A 16,338-nucleotide genomic window follows, 5' to 3' on the forward strand; every position below is an offset into this window, starting at 1 on the left:
GTTTTTGTCTTTCTGGATTAATCATGGATTGAGCATGCAATAGCTCTTGTTTGAATAGCGCCCACCCTTCACATGCTCCCTTCCCTTCCAGCATTCTTGTCCATGGTATGACACTCATCATGTCTCTGAGTTTATTAAAGTTTGTCCTACGAAAATCCAACATCCGCGTCTGGCTACAAGCTTTCTTGCCCCCCCCCATCTCAAAAGGAATTTCAAAAAGAGCCCTGATACTACTGAAGAAGAAGTTGGTTCTTATATGCTGTTTTTCTCTACCCGAAGGAGGCTCAAAGCGGCTTACAGTCGCCTTCCCTTCCTCTCCCCACAACAGACACCCTGTGAGGTGGGTGAAGATGAGAAAGCCCTGAGATTACTGAAGAAGAAGGGCCCTTGGCTCTTCCGGGAGATAATTCCACCAGGTCGGGGCCAGGACCAAAAAGGCCCTGGCACTCATCGAGGCCAGGCATGGTTTCCGGGGGCCAGGGACAGCCAGCACATTCCTACCTGTAGAGCAAAGTGCCCTGCGAGGGGCATCAGGAGACAAGCGGTCCCTAAGATAAGTGGGTCCCAGGCTGTGCATAGCCTTAAAGATAAAAAAACATGAACCTGAACCTGATCTGGAAATCAACTGGGAACCAATGCAGCTGCCTCAGCATAGGCTGGACATGGGACCTCCAAGAAGAGCTCATCTCTAGCAGCAGCATTTTGCACCAGCTGCAATTTACGGGTCAGAGACAAGGGAAGGCCCACGTAGAGCGAGTTACAGAAGTCTAGTCTGGAAGTGACCTTTGCATGGGTCACCGTGGCCAGGTGGTCCAAGGACACGTAGGGCACTAGTAGGCTAGCCTGGCGCAGATGGAAAAATGCCGCTGGGGCTACTTTTGTGACCTGAGCCTCCATAGAGAAGGGGGCAACGAAGATCACCCCCAGGTTCCCAGCCACAGGCACAGCCCTAATCTGCACCCCGTCCAGGCTGGGGAGGCACTTCCTGATCCTGCCCCTTCTACCCGGCCACAGGATCTCCGTCCTGGAGGGGTTGAGTTTCAGGCGCCTCTTCCTGATCCATCCAGACACAATTTCCAAACATCTGGTGAATGTTTCCCGGGTGGGGGGGGGTCCGTACGTCCATCCATCCATCCATCCATCAGGAGATAGAGCTGGGTGTCATCCTCATACCGGCCACAACCTTAGGCAGGAACCAGTTCAGCAAGTAGCTGGAAATTGGGAAGTGCGATCTTTGGCGACTCTCTCTGAGCCGGAGAGGCAGGGGGCCTGGAAAGCGAATCATGTAAGAGCAATGGAGTCATCCAGCGAGAGCCTCTGCCCCGGGACGGCCCCGTTCTCTGAGAGGCTTCCCCTCTCCATGCAGGTGGGTGACCAACAGGCCGGGTGGAAATTGCCATGCTGGAGGCCCTGAGCTGGGCGTCCAAGGGGGGCAAAAGAAGGCGGCAGGGTGGTCCCTGGGACAAAGAGCCCCCGTCCCCTGGGACCTGTTCCACGTCTCAAATCGTTTGCAGCAGCAGCAGCAGCAGCAGCAGCAGCAGCAGCGGCACCTCCCTGCCCCCCGGCCACTGCTGAACCTGCCAGGCAAGTTGCTTCCAAGCACAGTGGCACCTGCGCCCCTTCCGGGCCCTGGGAGCCTGCAGGGGAGATGCCCTGAAGGGATGGTGTGGTGGGTGTGCCTGTGAAGAGCCTGCCAACACCTGCCCAGGAGAGTCGACGCCTTGGCATGGCACAGCGTGACAGGTGCTGAGAAGGAAGGCAGCCAAGAATTAATGGCCTGCCCGCCTACATGCCCGCCGCCTTGCTGTTTGCCGTCACGGAGATTGGCAGCTCCCAACGCCCAGCAAGGTGCTCTCGGCTGGAGGTGGGCCTGGGCGGGGGAGGAAAGGGTAGCAGGGCTTGTGAGGGCACAGGGGGCGGCATGTCTGTGTGTGGCTTCTTGCCTGCCTCCCTTGCAGGGAATTGCTTGAGTTCTCCTTTTCCAGCTGCGGGGGCCACAGAACACGTTGCAACGAATATGCATTAATTCGTTGCAGTGGAGAGACCCATCTAGCTGGCAGCTGGTGTGTGAGCTGGCGATTCATCATTGCCACACTCCCCCAAGTGAAAAGAAAAATCCCCCCCCCCCCTGCATGGACGTGTTTTTCGGCCGAAAATAAAGGGAACTTGCAAACGGGGCTGTGTTGTACTTGAGGACTTAGGGGAGCTTTAAAGCACTTCTGTGGAGGGACTGTATAGAATCATAGAATCATAGAATCATAGAGTTGGAAGGGGCCATACAGGCCATCTAGTCCAACCCCCTGCTCAACGCAGGATCAGCCCTAAGCATCCTAAAGCATCCCAGGAAAGTGTGTATCCAACCTTTGCTTGAAGACTGCCAGTGAGGGGGAGCTCACCACCTCCTTAGGCAGCCTATTCCACTGCTGAACTACTCTGACTGTGAAAATTATTTTCCTGATATCTAGCCTATATCGTTGTACTTGAAGTTTAAATCCATTACTGCGTGTCCTCTCCTCTGCAGCCAGCAGAAACAGCATCCTGCCCTCCTCCAAGTGACAACCTTTCAAATACTTAAAGAGGGCTATCATGTCCCCTCTCAACCTCCTTTTCTCCAGGCTGGACATTCCCAAGTCCCTCAACCTAAGCTCCCTTCTTCGACTGTAGCCGGAGAAGCCTCGCTGGGTGAATGAAGCCTCTGGTTTGTTGCTTTCTGCTCGCTCCAAGAAAAAAAAATGGCGATCGCTTCGCCAGAAGTTCGGAGGAGAGAGCCAGGGGGAGTGACTTTGTTGGAACCGCAACAATGGGAACACACAGGTCTTTTTCGCTACTGTTGCATGTTGTTTGCAGGAGTGTAGTGCTTTTCGGAGTATGAATCCACTTTTCTCGATTTCCCTTTAAGCACTACAACGAATCGCTTTTTGCGGTACGTTTGATTGACGGCCAGGGGCGGGACAAAGCACAGAAAAAATCGCTTCCTGTCTAGCAAGGAAGACCGGAAAATATCAGGAATTCTGTCTAAACATCAGGAGGAAGTTCCTGACAGTGAGAGCAGTTTCTCAGTGGCTCAGGCTTCCTCGGGAGGTGGTGGGTTCTCCATCTTTGGAGATTTTTAAGCAGAGGCTGGAGAGCCATCTGACGGAGAGGCTGATTCTGTGAAGGCTCAAGGGGGTGGCAGGTGACAGTGGGTGAGCGAGAGGGTTGTGAGTGTCCGGCATAATGCAGGGGGTTGGACAAGATGGGGGTCCTGCATAATGCAGGGGGTTGGACAACATGAGGTCACTTCCAACTCTCTGGTTCTCTGATTCTTCCACATGCAGCCAGCTGAGTGACCTTGGGCCACTCACAGCTCCTTTAAAGTACTCTCAACCCCACCTGCTTCCCAGCGTGTCTGTGGTGGGGAGAAGGGGAAAGGGGACTTGCTTTAGGCCTCCCTCAGTTATTATTATTATTATTATTATTATTATTATTATTATATTTATATCCCGCCACTCCCTTGCGGCTCGTTAGTGAAAAGCAGGGCATAATAGAACCAATGTTCTTCTTCTTCTCATTCTGGGACTGAGAGGGGGCCTGGAGCACAGAGCTTGAGTAGGGCTGGGGGGGGGGGGGAAGTGAGTACAAGAGGAATTCAAATGCACCCCCCACCCACATATATATACATGTCCCTGTGCCTTGCATTCCGGAAACACACCCCTGACTGAGAAAACAAAACCAACTTTTGTAATCAAAACGAACTTCCTTAAGATCTACTTAAACAAAGAAGCATGCAAGTCTAGACAGCAGCCCGAAGGCTGCACAACCTGTTGTCATTTGCATTTGTAAGCACACATGCACACTCACACACACTTCCTTACGGCACTGCATGCTCTACCCAGAGCACCATCGTGATGTTCTGTTGCCAGAGTTCCCATTTGGCCCTTCAAAGGACTCATGTTGTGAGTGTCCTGCATTGTGCAGGCGGTTGGACTAGATAACCCTGGAGGTCCCTTCCCACCCTGTGATTCTATGACAGCTGAGCAGCCCTGTTGAGTGGCAGGAGCACGGGGAGGGCAGAAGGGCAGCTGTACCTGGTGCTCAGCCAGGCCCACAACGGCGCCCTCTGCTGTCAGAGCACTGGGAATGCAGAAGCCCACACAATGGCCAGGGTCCTTTGGGTCAGTCCAAGGGAAAAGGATGGCTGTACTTTGGCTTTGCAGCTCGGCACCTAAGCCATCTCTTCCTGGTGGCACAACCAGGAGAGGCCAGAATCGGTGATGCATACAATTTAGACACATGCAGCTGCCCTCCATGGAATCAGGACCTGGCCAACGGTGTGACCAAGGCAGTGAGTCCTACCTGGCCGCCATTGGGCTTTCCTGCAGAGATCCGTAGGTGTGTGCCCCACAAGCTGGGCTGATGGCAGGGAGCCAGAGGGGCTCTGATCCCTCACACCAGGGATAGAGAGACCAGCATGAGAGTCTCTTCCTCCCCTTCTCAAGACAAGTCAAGGGACAGCCAGGGTAGGAGGGGTAGCATCTTCATACTGCCGCTGGCAGAGCGACGGAGCAAGGAGACTCCTTTGAAAGGCAGCTGACCAGAAATAGGTGTACATCAGTGGACCTCCCCATGGCAGTGCCAGGAAACAGCCCCTAGGGCAACCGTGAGCTTTCTCTCCCACACATTTTCTGCAGTATGGGAAGTCAGGATGTCTACGGGGCTTTTTGGTTGTTTTCCAGGGCTGCAGTCCCTGCCCCAAGACATTGTTTGGCAGAGGTCTTAAGCTGTCTGGGCAATGTTTAAAGCAAATATTTCATAATCTGCCTTAGAGTCTCAACGAAAAAGGTGGGCTAAAATGAAGTCTGTGAAGAATGCCTTCTTGCTAGGAAAATGTCAAAGTTCAAATTTCTAACTATTTAATTCCTGTTCTCTGGAAGGAGGGGGGGGGTTAGCCCAATTGCTCACCTTCCTTCAAAGGCAAATGCATTTAGCTAGGAGGCAAGGGGTGGGTGATGATTTGGCAGCAGAGGACAGGACCTGCAGTCATGGGTTTAAACTACGTGGAGACTGATATCAGCTAGATAACTTTAACAGCTTTGCTGTTAAAATAATTGAGCAGGAGCCTCCTAGGCAGAGCCTGTCCAGGCTTCATTTCCAGTCCACAGGGGCGTCCTGATTGGCCCATGGACCGGTCGAACTCACCACAACCAACCCGGTGATGGGCACTCCGGTTTCCCCTCCGGTTGCAGGGACTCCCACTGACCCCTCCTTCAGGCCCCCACAGGAGCTGGCCACTGGGCGAACCCTGTTCTCCACCGGGGCATACAGCTGTGGTTCATGCACACCCTGGCCGCATTTGTGTTTCACATCTTGGGCCCCTGCTTCTCCTTTTTTGGGGGGGGGGCTCACACAATCCAAACACAAAGGACAAGGCCTGCTTTATTAAGCCTGCTTTATTTATCCTTGGGGTACTTGTGGATTGTAAGCTAAACATGAGCAGGCAGTGTAATGCAGCGGTAAAAAAGGCGAATGCCATTTTGGGCTGTATCAACAGAGCCATCACATCAAAATCACAAGATGTCATAGTCCCATTGTATACGGCACTGGTCAGACCACACCTGGAGTACTGTGTGCAGTTCTGGAGGCCTCACTTCAAGAAGGACATAGATAAAATTGAAAGGGTACAGAGGAGAGCGACGAGGATGATCTGGGGCCAAGGGACCAAGCCCTATGAAGATAGGTTGAGGGACTTGGGAATGTTCAGCCTGGAGAAAAGGAGGTTGAGAGGGGACATGATAGCCCTCTTTAAGTATTTGAAAGGTTGTCACTTGGAGGAGGGCAGGATGCTGTTTCTGTTGGCTGCAGAGGAGAGGACACGCAGTAATGGGTTTAAACTACAACGATATAGGCTAGATATCAGGAAAAAATTTTCACAATCAGAGTAGTTCAGCAGTGGAATAGGCTGTCTAAGGAGGTGGTGAACTCCCCCTCACTATCAGTCTTCAAGCAAAGGTTGGATACACACTTTTCTTGGATGCTTTAGGATGCTTAGGGCTGATCCTGCGTTGAGCAGGGGGTTGGACTAGATGGCCTGTATGGCCCCTTCCAACTCTATGATTCTATGATTCTATATTTCTAGCCTTTTTTGTTTTGTTCAACCCCTGCAGGGACTTGGCTTGGCTTGTGGGACTGAAGCAGGTATCTTCTGCCACAAAATCCATAAACAAAATGAAGTCCAGGTGAGAGCTTGCCTCAGAGTGAGCCTGCTGACCAGTGCAGCCAGAAAGATTCAACCAGGAATCCTACCAGCCTGGGCAAGGCTCCCCCACAGGCAGGGCTGGCTGGCTGTCTGGTAGCTGCAGGCAATCTGCTCCCATAGATGGGGTGAGCATCTGGAATGGTGCTCCTGTAAGGTCAGGGGCAGCACCTTGAATTCCAGTGAGTCCAGATGAGTGCACAGAGCTGCAAAGAAATGGGCGGTATAGAAATCTCAATAAATAAATAGATATACAAATATACAAATACACAAATAGATGCAAGTGTTTTAGAAAATGCCTCTAGGTCACAGAAGTGACAGACCTCTTCCCTGATTTAATCTTTAGGATTCAAGACTAGGGGAAAGCACAGAATTTTAGCCAGAAATCTGGATGTGAATGGCGAAATATTGGGAAACTCTCTTTGGTCAGGGGTGGCAATGCCAATTGGTTGGCAGGAAATTTCCCAGCTCCTCAGAGGAGTCCCTGAAAGGGGACACGTTTAGTCTTGTGCCATGCTGAGAACAGTCACTGGGCGTGAAGTCAAAGCAGAAGAAATCAAACACGGAAGAGGAGCGCTTGGAGGGTGAGTCAGCTTGGATAATATGATCTGCTGGTATTGGCTCGGCTTGCCCTGCCTGGGATGGCCCGGGGAGGCCAATCTCTTCCTCGGATCTCAGAGGCTAAGTAAGGTTAGTCCTTGGCCTGGAGACCACCCCCCAGGAGGCTCAGGGTCACTGCCCAGTGGCCGGCAGTGGCCAACCACCTCTTTGCGTCTCTTGCCCTGACAGCCTTCCTGCGGTGCCTTAGATTAGCGATCCCCAACCTGTTGGCCGCGGACCACATGTGGCCCTTCGACTAATTGGAGGTGGGCCCCGAAGGACGCCTTCTCCCCCCCCCCCCCCGGTCCTATACTTCATCCCCCCCGGCCCTTTACAACACACTTCATTGCTGTGGCGTGTCTGTATCTTATTTTGAAGGGATGTTTAACCATTACCAAAGCGATCAGAGAGCGTTAGGGCAGTGGTTGAGAGCAGAGGAGTAAACTACCCCCCCCCCCACCAGGCCTCAGTAAAAGGCATTGAGTGGTCCCCAGTGAGTGGTCCCCGGCGTTGAGTGGTCCCCGGTGATAAAAAGGCTGGGGACCACTGCCTTAGATGGGCTCCACCACCACAGTTAAGCCCCTGGCTGGCCTTGCTGCCGTTTTTCATGATTACAATTCTCAACAGAACGGCAAGCCGAATGCAGAGTGATGCCAGGCTGTGTCTCTGGCCTGAAGGGAGGCCCATCGCCATGACTGGAGGGAGGCCCAACAGAGCCCCAAGACGCAGCTGGAGGAGGCACAACAGGCCTGGAGAAACCCTGCGTAGCCAGGGAAGAAAGCCTGGAGATCTGACGGAGAGCAAGGGGGTCATGCTTTGGGCAAGCAGATCTGAAAGCAACACAGAGCCAGAAATCCACCCGCTTCTTTATTGTCCCTTTATTGCTGAGAGCCGAGGCAGCTGCAACAAACGGTCCACTCTGCGGTGTGGCTAGCAAGTGAGGGTGCCCTGGCTGCAGAGGAAGAGGCAGGGGGCGGGGGCAGGAGGAGGGGGCTAGCACCAGAAAGAAGCCTCAGGAAGGGGAGGGGAGAGCTGGACACTGTCATTGGCTCACAGCCAGCCGCAGAGCACGGGTGACAGCTGAGTGGGGGACGGGAAGTGACGGAGGATGGGAGGGGAACAGGTGCACCCACCTGAGGGGAACCCCTCCTTGCAATGGCGCTGGCACTACCTGTGATGTGCCTCAGTGGGAGGATGCCCCATTGACGTGGGGGTGGGAATGTCTTTGCAGAGGCTGCTGGGATCTCTGCTAGGCAGCCGTTTATGCTTGAGGGCAGCCAAGCTGTTTGGAGGAGAGTCCTTCCCCTGGGGAGGAGGGGAAGCCACTGACTGCTTCTTATGCACCACATGGCTGGTTTCTTGGGCAGAAGCAGAGGATGCGTCTTTCACGGTGGGGGTCCTCCAGAGGGATCTGAAAGCAGACAGAGAGAAGGTCCCACAGAGCTGGCCGTAGAGTGAAGGCACCCCCCTCCCACGTTGCTAGTCCCCTCCCCCATCTGCACACCCCTCCCAGCCAAAATGTTTGTTCTGCACATGCAACATCCTGGGCAAGTGGTAGGAGGCAAGCCCCTTCTGCCTCTCAAGAGATCTCTTGTGCCACCACTTTCAGCCTGCCTCACAGAAGCCTTTTTGGGAGAAATCAGGGAGCGGCAGGAGGATGCAAGCAATTGAGCCATGCCAGACTGGAAGGCCTCAAGGCCTCAGTTCTCCTGAAAAGGACCCTGTGACCCTCCAGGCCTTCAACAGTACAACTGGCCCGGATCCTGGCTGGACATGGGGGAGCTACACGGGCTCCTGAGGCTTCCCTTGGATTTATCGGCAGATGGGACCGGGATCTCGGGGCTCCCCATCTGGATCTCTCCCCCTTTATTCCCTCCCTCCCTCCCTCCCTCCCACAGAGAACTGGCACTCAGCTCTTCAGGCCTTGCATCTGGAAGACGAGACTCCTCGGCCCCAACAGTTTCCAGGTATCCTACTTCTCCATTTCCCCCACATCTACACCTCTATCTTGAAATCTACGCCTGCTCCAAACTGGAGAATCTCTGATCACGTTTGGGGTTCTTGGTGTTGTTCTAGTGTTCATCTGGGTAGGAAACACGCCTACCTTTGGGTTTTGATTTAGTCTCTCTACCGTTCCCCCGTCTTTGTGAGGGTGTGGTAGGTAACACCTCCTATCACTCAGGCTGTGGTGGGGGCAGACATAGATGCCATGGGTCACTGGAGGGAGGGGGCCAGGAGCATGGTCATTCGAGGGGAGAGCTCAGGCTGACTGGCTGCCAGCAACTGCCTCCCTGCCCTCCGTCTCGCTGGACAACAGGGTCCTCCCTACGCCCACCCCCAGTGCCCACCTGGAGGAAGAGCCTCCTCTGGAGGACCAGTTCCATCCTCCCCTGCAGTGGCAAACGCCAGCTCTGTGCGCTCCATCACCAAAGAACTGCGGGAAGGGAGGCTCCGATCTCTGGAGCGCGTTCTCCGCAGGACAACCTGGGGGTGAAGAACGAAGATGCCAGTTCCCGGGGAAGCCACCCCAGCCCCACCTGGGCGAGCCAGGAGGAGAGGCAGCAGGCTTCAGGGGCCAGACGGCCGGACTCCAGCCTGGTGGAAACTTGCTGGGTAGCCTTGGGCCAGGCACTCTCCTCCTGGCCCTGCAACCCTCCCGCCCACCCACCCCCCACCCCCGGTGGGGCTACAGCTGAGGCAAATAACTAAGAGATGGGACTGAGGGCTGCCCCTCCCCCGCTGCTGCGCACCTTCCTGGGGAGGGGGCTGCTGGGGGCAGAGGCGCTGCTGTAGAGGCTGAGGCTGGACATGGAGAGGCCTGGAGACGGGCCTGCAGAGCTGGGGGCAGAGGGGCTGCGGGTTCCTTGGCAAGCCGAGGAGGAGTTGGGGGCTAGGTACTTTTCGTTGATCTTCACATTGGTCCTCCCCTTCACTGGTGGAAACAGAAGGAGAGAAAGACCCAATACACACAGGAAGGGAGCCCCATGGCTGGCCCTAAGGGAGGGGCCCCCTGCCAAGAGCATTCATGGAAGACCACCCCTGTCACCAGCCGGAGTGGAAGGCAGGGCTCTTGCTGGCTCTTGGGAGGTCGCCCTCCCCTCCCCTCCCCTTGTACCTTCTGCCAAGAGTGGAGAAGGAGCGACCAGGAGCCCTGAGGGGGCCAAGCACAGCCTGCTGGCACCCGCTTACAGAAACCCCCCCAGGGGTCAGCCCTCTTGAGGAGGCACCCTCCAGCCCCCCTCCCCACTGACCTCTGCAGGGGTCATTCTTGACCAGGAACTCGTCCAGAGCAATCCAGCCTCCCCCGACTCGCACCATCAGGGTGCTGCGCAGGATCCGGACCATGCGCAGCTGCTGGGACTCCCCAAACTGTAAAGGGGGTGAGAGGGGGGGAGTCAGCGAGGGAAAGGGCTATGCCCTCCAGCTGGCCCCCTTGGGCACCCACTGCTGGGCAGGACTTCCCCTGGCATGGACCAGGTGCTCTTCCTGCTGCTGCAGCCCCCCTCCTTCCCCCCCCCCAGGGCTTTCCCAGCCTCCCAGGAAGCATTGAGAGCCAACCCCCCCCCCCCGAGGAGTCCAGCATCCAGCCCCCACGGAGGCTGCGGTGCCAGCCGGTGTGCTGTGGGATAAGCACTCACTCGGTATCGGTTGGCACTGATCTGCTCCACCTGGAAGCGCTTGGCACAGTTGCACTGGGACACCTGCCTGTCCACCTGGAAGACAAGCGGAGGCCTGGGGAGCTCAGAGGCCGGCAGCTACGAGGGAGTCTGCCCTCCACTGCCCTGGGCAGGCAGGCAGGCAGGCAGGCAGGCAGGGCCCAGGGCACTACCAGGGGAGGAGAGGCAGCCAGGCCAACCAGGACAGCCAGCCAGGCTTCCCATCCCAGCAGAGGCCCTGTGGCTGCCCTCCGTGCGTCCCCTGCTGCGGCCAGAGAATTCTCCTGCAGCCTGACTGGTGCCACTGGGCCTCCCCTCCGCCATCCTCTACACACCCTGATCTGCTGTGCCATATTTGGGGAAGCAAAAAAGGGGGCCTATTTCATGACTGGCCATGCCAGTAAGGGGTCTCTGCGGCCAACCTTGTTTTAACTGCCCCTGCTCTGTGCACTGGGATGAATTCTACTAACCGGGCTTATGCCTAATCCTCCAGTCCCCAAAGAAGGCGGTTCCATCTGTTTTTTAAGAAGAGCCCAGAACAGGACGGCCGTTTTAAAGAGAGATCCTTTGAGTCCAGCAGCTTTCTTTAAGACCAGCAAAGCTTCATTCTGGTTGTTCTGCTGCTTTGGACCAACACAACCACCCACCTGACTCCACCCCCAAAAGAGGATCTCCCTGTCCCAAGGCCACCCCCAGCAGGGGCCGCCCTGGCTCCTTGGAGGGACTGGCTAAGGCCCCACCCCGTCCTCTCGGCCTGGCCTGGCCTGTCCGGGCTACGTGGGGCGCGTGGGAGAGGACTGGCTCCTTCTCGCAGGGGGTTGAGGGGGTTGAGGCGAGCACACCGGTCTCAGAGCAGGCAGGCTGAACCAGTGGATATTCAGGGAGAAAACGGGTGCTTTCAGCAGGGCCGGCTGGAGAGCCCTTCTCAAAGTCTGTGAGCCGGTCGCAGGACTAGCCCCCCCTCAGGGGACTGGCTACTGGCTTGTAGCCCTTGAGCATAAACACTTGGCTGCCCACCATTTCACCCCCCCCCCAAGAGTTAACATCTAAAAAGGCAGAGCTGAAGGTGCCCAGCAACCTAAGCCAGCCACGTGTCGCCTGTGAACAGCTTTTAGCCTCACTGCTGAATTTCCCTTTTTGTCCTGGCCCAGGTCTTGTGGGGCAGTTATTGTCCCTTTAAATCCCATCTCCTCTAATGCCCTCTCTGGACAAAGTGCAGTGGGACGGCCACTCATGTTCCAGCAAGGCTGGAGTAAGGGCCCCCTGGTCAAAAGGCCAGCCCTTTCCGGCTCCCCTTCACGGGCCAAGGGGTTTGAGGCTGTTGAGGCTGGGAGGGGGGCAACCACCCCGTGCTGAGCTTTGAGGATGTTTGCTAGAGAAGGCAGCATCAGGCCCTCAGGCAGAAAAAGGGATGGACCCACAGGGCCCCCAGGGAGGGCAGGCTGTGGGCCCCAGCCGGGCATGGCCCAGTTCCATCTCCCCAGAGCTCATTTCCTTCCCGATCTTGGCCAGAGCCTCTCTGGTCCGGGAGGGGGCATCATCTGGGCATTTATTTATGACATCTGCATACCACCCTCCCCTGTGGCTCATGGAGTTGGGGTCACTGTGGGTGGGCAGGGAGTTGTGAATTTCCTGCATTCACTAGGGGGTTGGACTAGATGACTCTGGATGTCCCTTCCCATTCTATAATTCTAAGATTCTATAATCTCGAGGGCCTCTGAGGCCAGCAAGCAGCTTCAAGGCACTCCTCCTCCTTCCAAAGGCCAGGAAGGGATGCTCTCCTGGAGTGTAAATGACGACTTTCTTGGGGGAAACCTTAATTATGGCAGCTTTGGAAAGGAAGCTTCAGGCTCTAGTGCTCTTGCAAAGAAGGCAGGGCGAGTTCTAATCTCACGCCCACACCCTGCGCGTCGGGGCCGCACCTCCTCTTGGATCTGGTCCGCATCAGCGCTCCTGCGCAAAACGTCCCGGCTGGGATGCAGAGCACTGACAAACTCATAGTAGTCGATGTAGCCGTCCCCATTCAGGTCAAAGATACTGGCCACAGCACTCATCTCCAGACCACTGGTGGGGAATCCTGGGAAGGGAAAGGGGGGGGGGCTGGGGTGAAGGGCCAGGAGGCTGAGGAGACCCACCTGCCCAGCCGGCCGGCCGGCGGGTGCAGCCCCCTCCCCACAGGGCCTGTGGACAGCAGCCTTGGGCAGGGGTTGAGGCAGGCAGGCAGGCAGGCAGGGCAAGGGGCAGGGGTCAAGGCACTCACTGGAGGAGAGGACAGCCTCAATGAACTCCTCCTGGCTGATGCGCCCATCCTGGTCCCTGTCGATAGTCCGGAAGACGTCCAGAGCCCGAGACTTCATGTGGCTGATCCACTGCAGGTATCGCTTCCGCCAGTCGGCAAAGTCAAAGTGGGAGAACTCCTCCACCTGCCACAGTAGTGGGAGAGCCAGAGCATGAGAGAGGCCTCTGGGAGGACGCCTCGAGAGGCTCCCCCCTCTCCTCTCCTCCCCTGCCCTCCACTCCCCACTCAGGCCTTGCCTCTCGGAGGTGCTGCTGGGCATTCTCCAGTCGATACTGCCTGTCCAGGGCCAGCAGCCAGAGCTGCTGCCAGCGTTGCACCAGGAGGGGGCTCTCGTCCAGGGGCACAGCAGTAGCCCTCTGGGACAGTCTGCCGGCTGAGCGTCGCCCTGTGGGAGAAGAGGCGCAGCAGTGGGAGGCAGTGGGGTGTGAAGGATATTAAATATACAGAATAGATCGAAGAGAAAAAACGGAAAAAACAGAATAGATCGAAGAGGTGGAGGAGTCGCACTGTATGTGAGGAAAGGGCTGACCTGTCAGGAAATTCTAGTGAAGGAGAGCATATCTACAGTGGAAAGCATCTGGGTGAAAATAAGCGAGGGGAAAACAAACAGTGTGGTGGTTGGTGTCTGCTACCGACCGCCTGACCAACGAGAGGGTGTGGATGCTGCACTTTGTGAGCAGCTTGAGAAAATATCCAAGCAGCAGGACCTTGTCATCATGGGTGACTTCAATTTCCCAGATGTGTGCTGGGAAACAAACTCTGCAAAGCGTCCTCAGTCATGCAACTTTCTGACCTGCCTGGCTGACAATTTCATTTATCAAATGGTAGATGAACCCACAAGAGGTTCAGCCATACTGGACTTAATACTGACCAACAGGCAAGAGTTGGTGGATGAGGTGAAGGAGGTGGGGACCTTAGGGGGAAGTGACCATGTCCTCATAGAATTCCTTTTGAGATGGGGAGCCAAGGAAGCTTGTAGCCAGACGCGGATGTTGGCTTTTTGTAGGGCAAACTCATCAGAGACATGATGAGTGTCATACCATGGACAAGAATGTTGGAAGGGAAGGGAGCATGTGAAGGGTGGGCACTACTCAAACAGAGCTATTGCATGCTCAATCCATGAGTATCCCAGAAAGACGAAAACACTGCAGGAGCTCTAAGAATCCAATTTGGGTGAACAGAGAACTTCAAGAGGAACTAAGAAAGAAAAGGAAAATGTTCAGGAAATGGAGGGAAGGACAGAGCTCTAAAGAAGAGTACCTACAGGTTACTAGGCACTGTAGATCAATCATCAGAAAGGCCAAAGCTGAGAGTGAGCTAAGATTGGCCAGGGAAGCCCACTGTAACAAGAAAAGATTTTTAAGTTATGTGAGGAGCAAACGTAAAGTAAAGGAGGCAATAGGCCCACTGTTGGGTGCGGATGGACAAACGCAAACGGAGGATGCAGAAAAAGCAGAAAGGCTCAGCGTCTATTTTACATCTGTTTTTTCCCACAGGTCAAAGGGTTTAGGCATATCTAGAGATGGCAGTAGCCAAAAGATAGTGTCTGGGTGGCAGGTTTACATGGACAGAGAGGTTGTTGAGAGGCATAGCTGCACTGGATGAGTTCAAATCCCCTGGGCCGGATGAAATGCACCCGAGAGTGCTCAAAGAACTTTCCAGAGAACTTGCACAGCCCTTGTCCATCATCTTTGGGACCTCTTTAAGGACTGGAGATGTCCCGGAGGACTGGAAGAGAGCAAACGTTATTCTGATCTTCAAAAAAGGGAGGAAGGATGACCCGGGAAACTACAGACCAGTGAGTCTGACCTCTGTTGTGGGGAAGATAATGGAGCAGATATTAAAAAGAGCAATCTGCAAACATCTGGAAGACAATTTGGTGATCCAAGGAAGTCAGCATGGATTTGTCTCCAACAGGTCCTGTCAGACCAACCTGGTTTCCTTTTTTGACCAAGTAACAGGTTTGCTGGATCGTGGAAATTCGGTTGATGTCGTTTACTTGGATTTTAGTAAAGCTTTTGATAAGGTTCCCCATGATGTTCTGATGGATAAGTTGAAGCACTGCAATCTGGATTTTCAGATAGTTAGGTGGATAGAAAATTGGTTAGAGAACCGCACTCAAAAAGTTGTTGTCAATGGTGTTTCATCAGACTGGAGGGAGGTGAGTAGCGGGGTACCTCAGGGCTCGGTGCTCGGCCCGGTACTTTTTAACATATTTATTAATGATCTAGATGAGGGGGTGGAAGGACTATTCATTAAGTTTGCAGATGACACCAAATTGGGAGGACTGGCAAATACTCCGGAAGATAGATACAGAGTTCAACAAGATCTGAACACAATGGAAAAATGGGCAAATAAGAACAAATAAGAACAGGGCAATTTAATAAAGATAAGTATAAAGATCTGCATCTGGGTCAGAAAAATGAAAAGCATGCCTACTGGATGGGGGATATGCTTCTAGGTAACACTGTGTGTGAACGAGACCTTGGGGTACTTGTGGATTGTAAACTAAACATGAGCAGGCAGTGTGATGCAGTGGTAAAAAAGGTAAAAAAGCCATTTTGGGCTGTATAACAGGGGCATCACATCAAAATCACAAGATGTCATAGTCCCATTGTATACGGCACTGGTCAGACCACACCTGGAGTACTGTGTGCAGTTCTGGAGGCCTCACTTCAAGAAGGATATAGATAAAATTGAAAGGGTACAGAGGAGAGTGACGAGGATGATCTGGGGCCAAGGGACCAAGACCTATGAAGATAGGACTTGGGAATGTTCAGCCTGGAGAAAAGGAGGTTGAGAGGGGACATGATAGCCCTCTTTAAGTATTTGAGAGGTTGTCACTTGGAGGAGGGCAGGATGCTGTTTCCGTTAGCTTCAGAGGAAAGGATGCGCAGTAATGGGTTTAAACTTCAAGTACAACGATATCGGCTCGATATCAGGAAAAGGTTTTTCACAGTCAGAGTAGTTCAGCAGTGGAATAGGCTGCCTAAGGAGGTGGTGAGCTCCCCCTCACTGGCAGTCTTCAAGCAAAGGTTGGATACACACTTTTCTTGGATGCTTAAGGATGCTTTGGGCTGATCCTGCGTTGAGCAGGGGGTTGGACTAGATGGCCTGTATGGCCCCTTCCAACTCTATGATTCTATGATTCTATGAAATATGGGTAGACTTGTGGGACAGTCTTAATAGGATGAAAGTTAGCCCAGTGCCTGGTTTGGCTGAGTGCCTGCAGTGAGGAAGCAACACAGAAAGCACCTTCACCAAGGGGGTACTGAACTAATACAGTAACTGCTTCTTGGAGAACTTAATAGGACACAGTTGGAGGTCAAGAGAAGGTTCCTGTTGCAATCTAAATGGCTGGAGGGAGGGGGCTGCTTGGGGCAACTCTGCATCCATGACTGGAGGAGAAGGAAGGACTCACGGGACAGGAATTACCCCCTAGGGACAGGTCAGTGACATCAGCATCCCTGTCTGTCTCACTAGCTCTTTGGTGAAAAGAGTTCCTGCTTCAGCCTCAAGTCAGGGGACGTTGCACAGAGAGCTATTTCCAA

At 54.3% G+C, this 16,338-nt stretch overlaps 1 protein-coding gene across 1 annotated transcript in view; it reads right to left on the reverse strand.

Annotated features, from left to right (window-relative positions):
• Positions 1 to 7,695: 7,695 nt before the first annotated feature.
• The window catches only part of LOC143844965 (plectin-like), a 148,113-nt gene continuing 139,470 nt past the window's right edge, over positions 7,696 to 16,338 (reverse strand). The window contains 8 exon segments of the mRNA XM_077352856.1: positions 7,696 to 8,243; positions 9,181 to 9,316; positions 9,583 to 9,764; positions 10,084 to 10,201; positions 10,471 to 10,545; positions 12,411 to 12,565; positions 12,749 to 12,911; positions 13,024 to 13,172. Coding sequence (XP_077208971.1) covers positions 8,218 to 8,243; positions 9,181 to 9,316; positions 9,583 to 9,764; positions 10,084 to 10,201; positions 10,471 to 10,545; positions 12,411 to 12,565; positions 12,749 to 12,911; positions 13,024 to 13,172 — 1,004 coding nt within the window. The 3' untranslated portion in view covers positions 7,696 to 8,217.

Source organism: Paroedura picta, chromosome 9 (genome assembly GCF_049243985.1).
Source record: "Paroedura picta isolate Pp20150507F chromosome 9, Ppicta_v3.0, whole genome shotgun sequence".
Lineage (NCBI taxonomy): Eukaryota > Metazoa > Chordata > Lepidosauria > Squamata > Gekkonidae > Paroedura > Paroedura picta.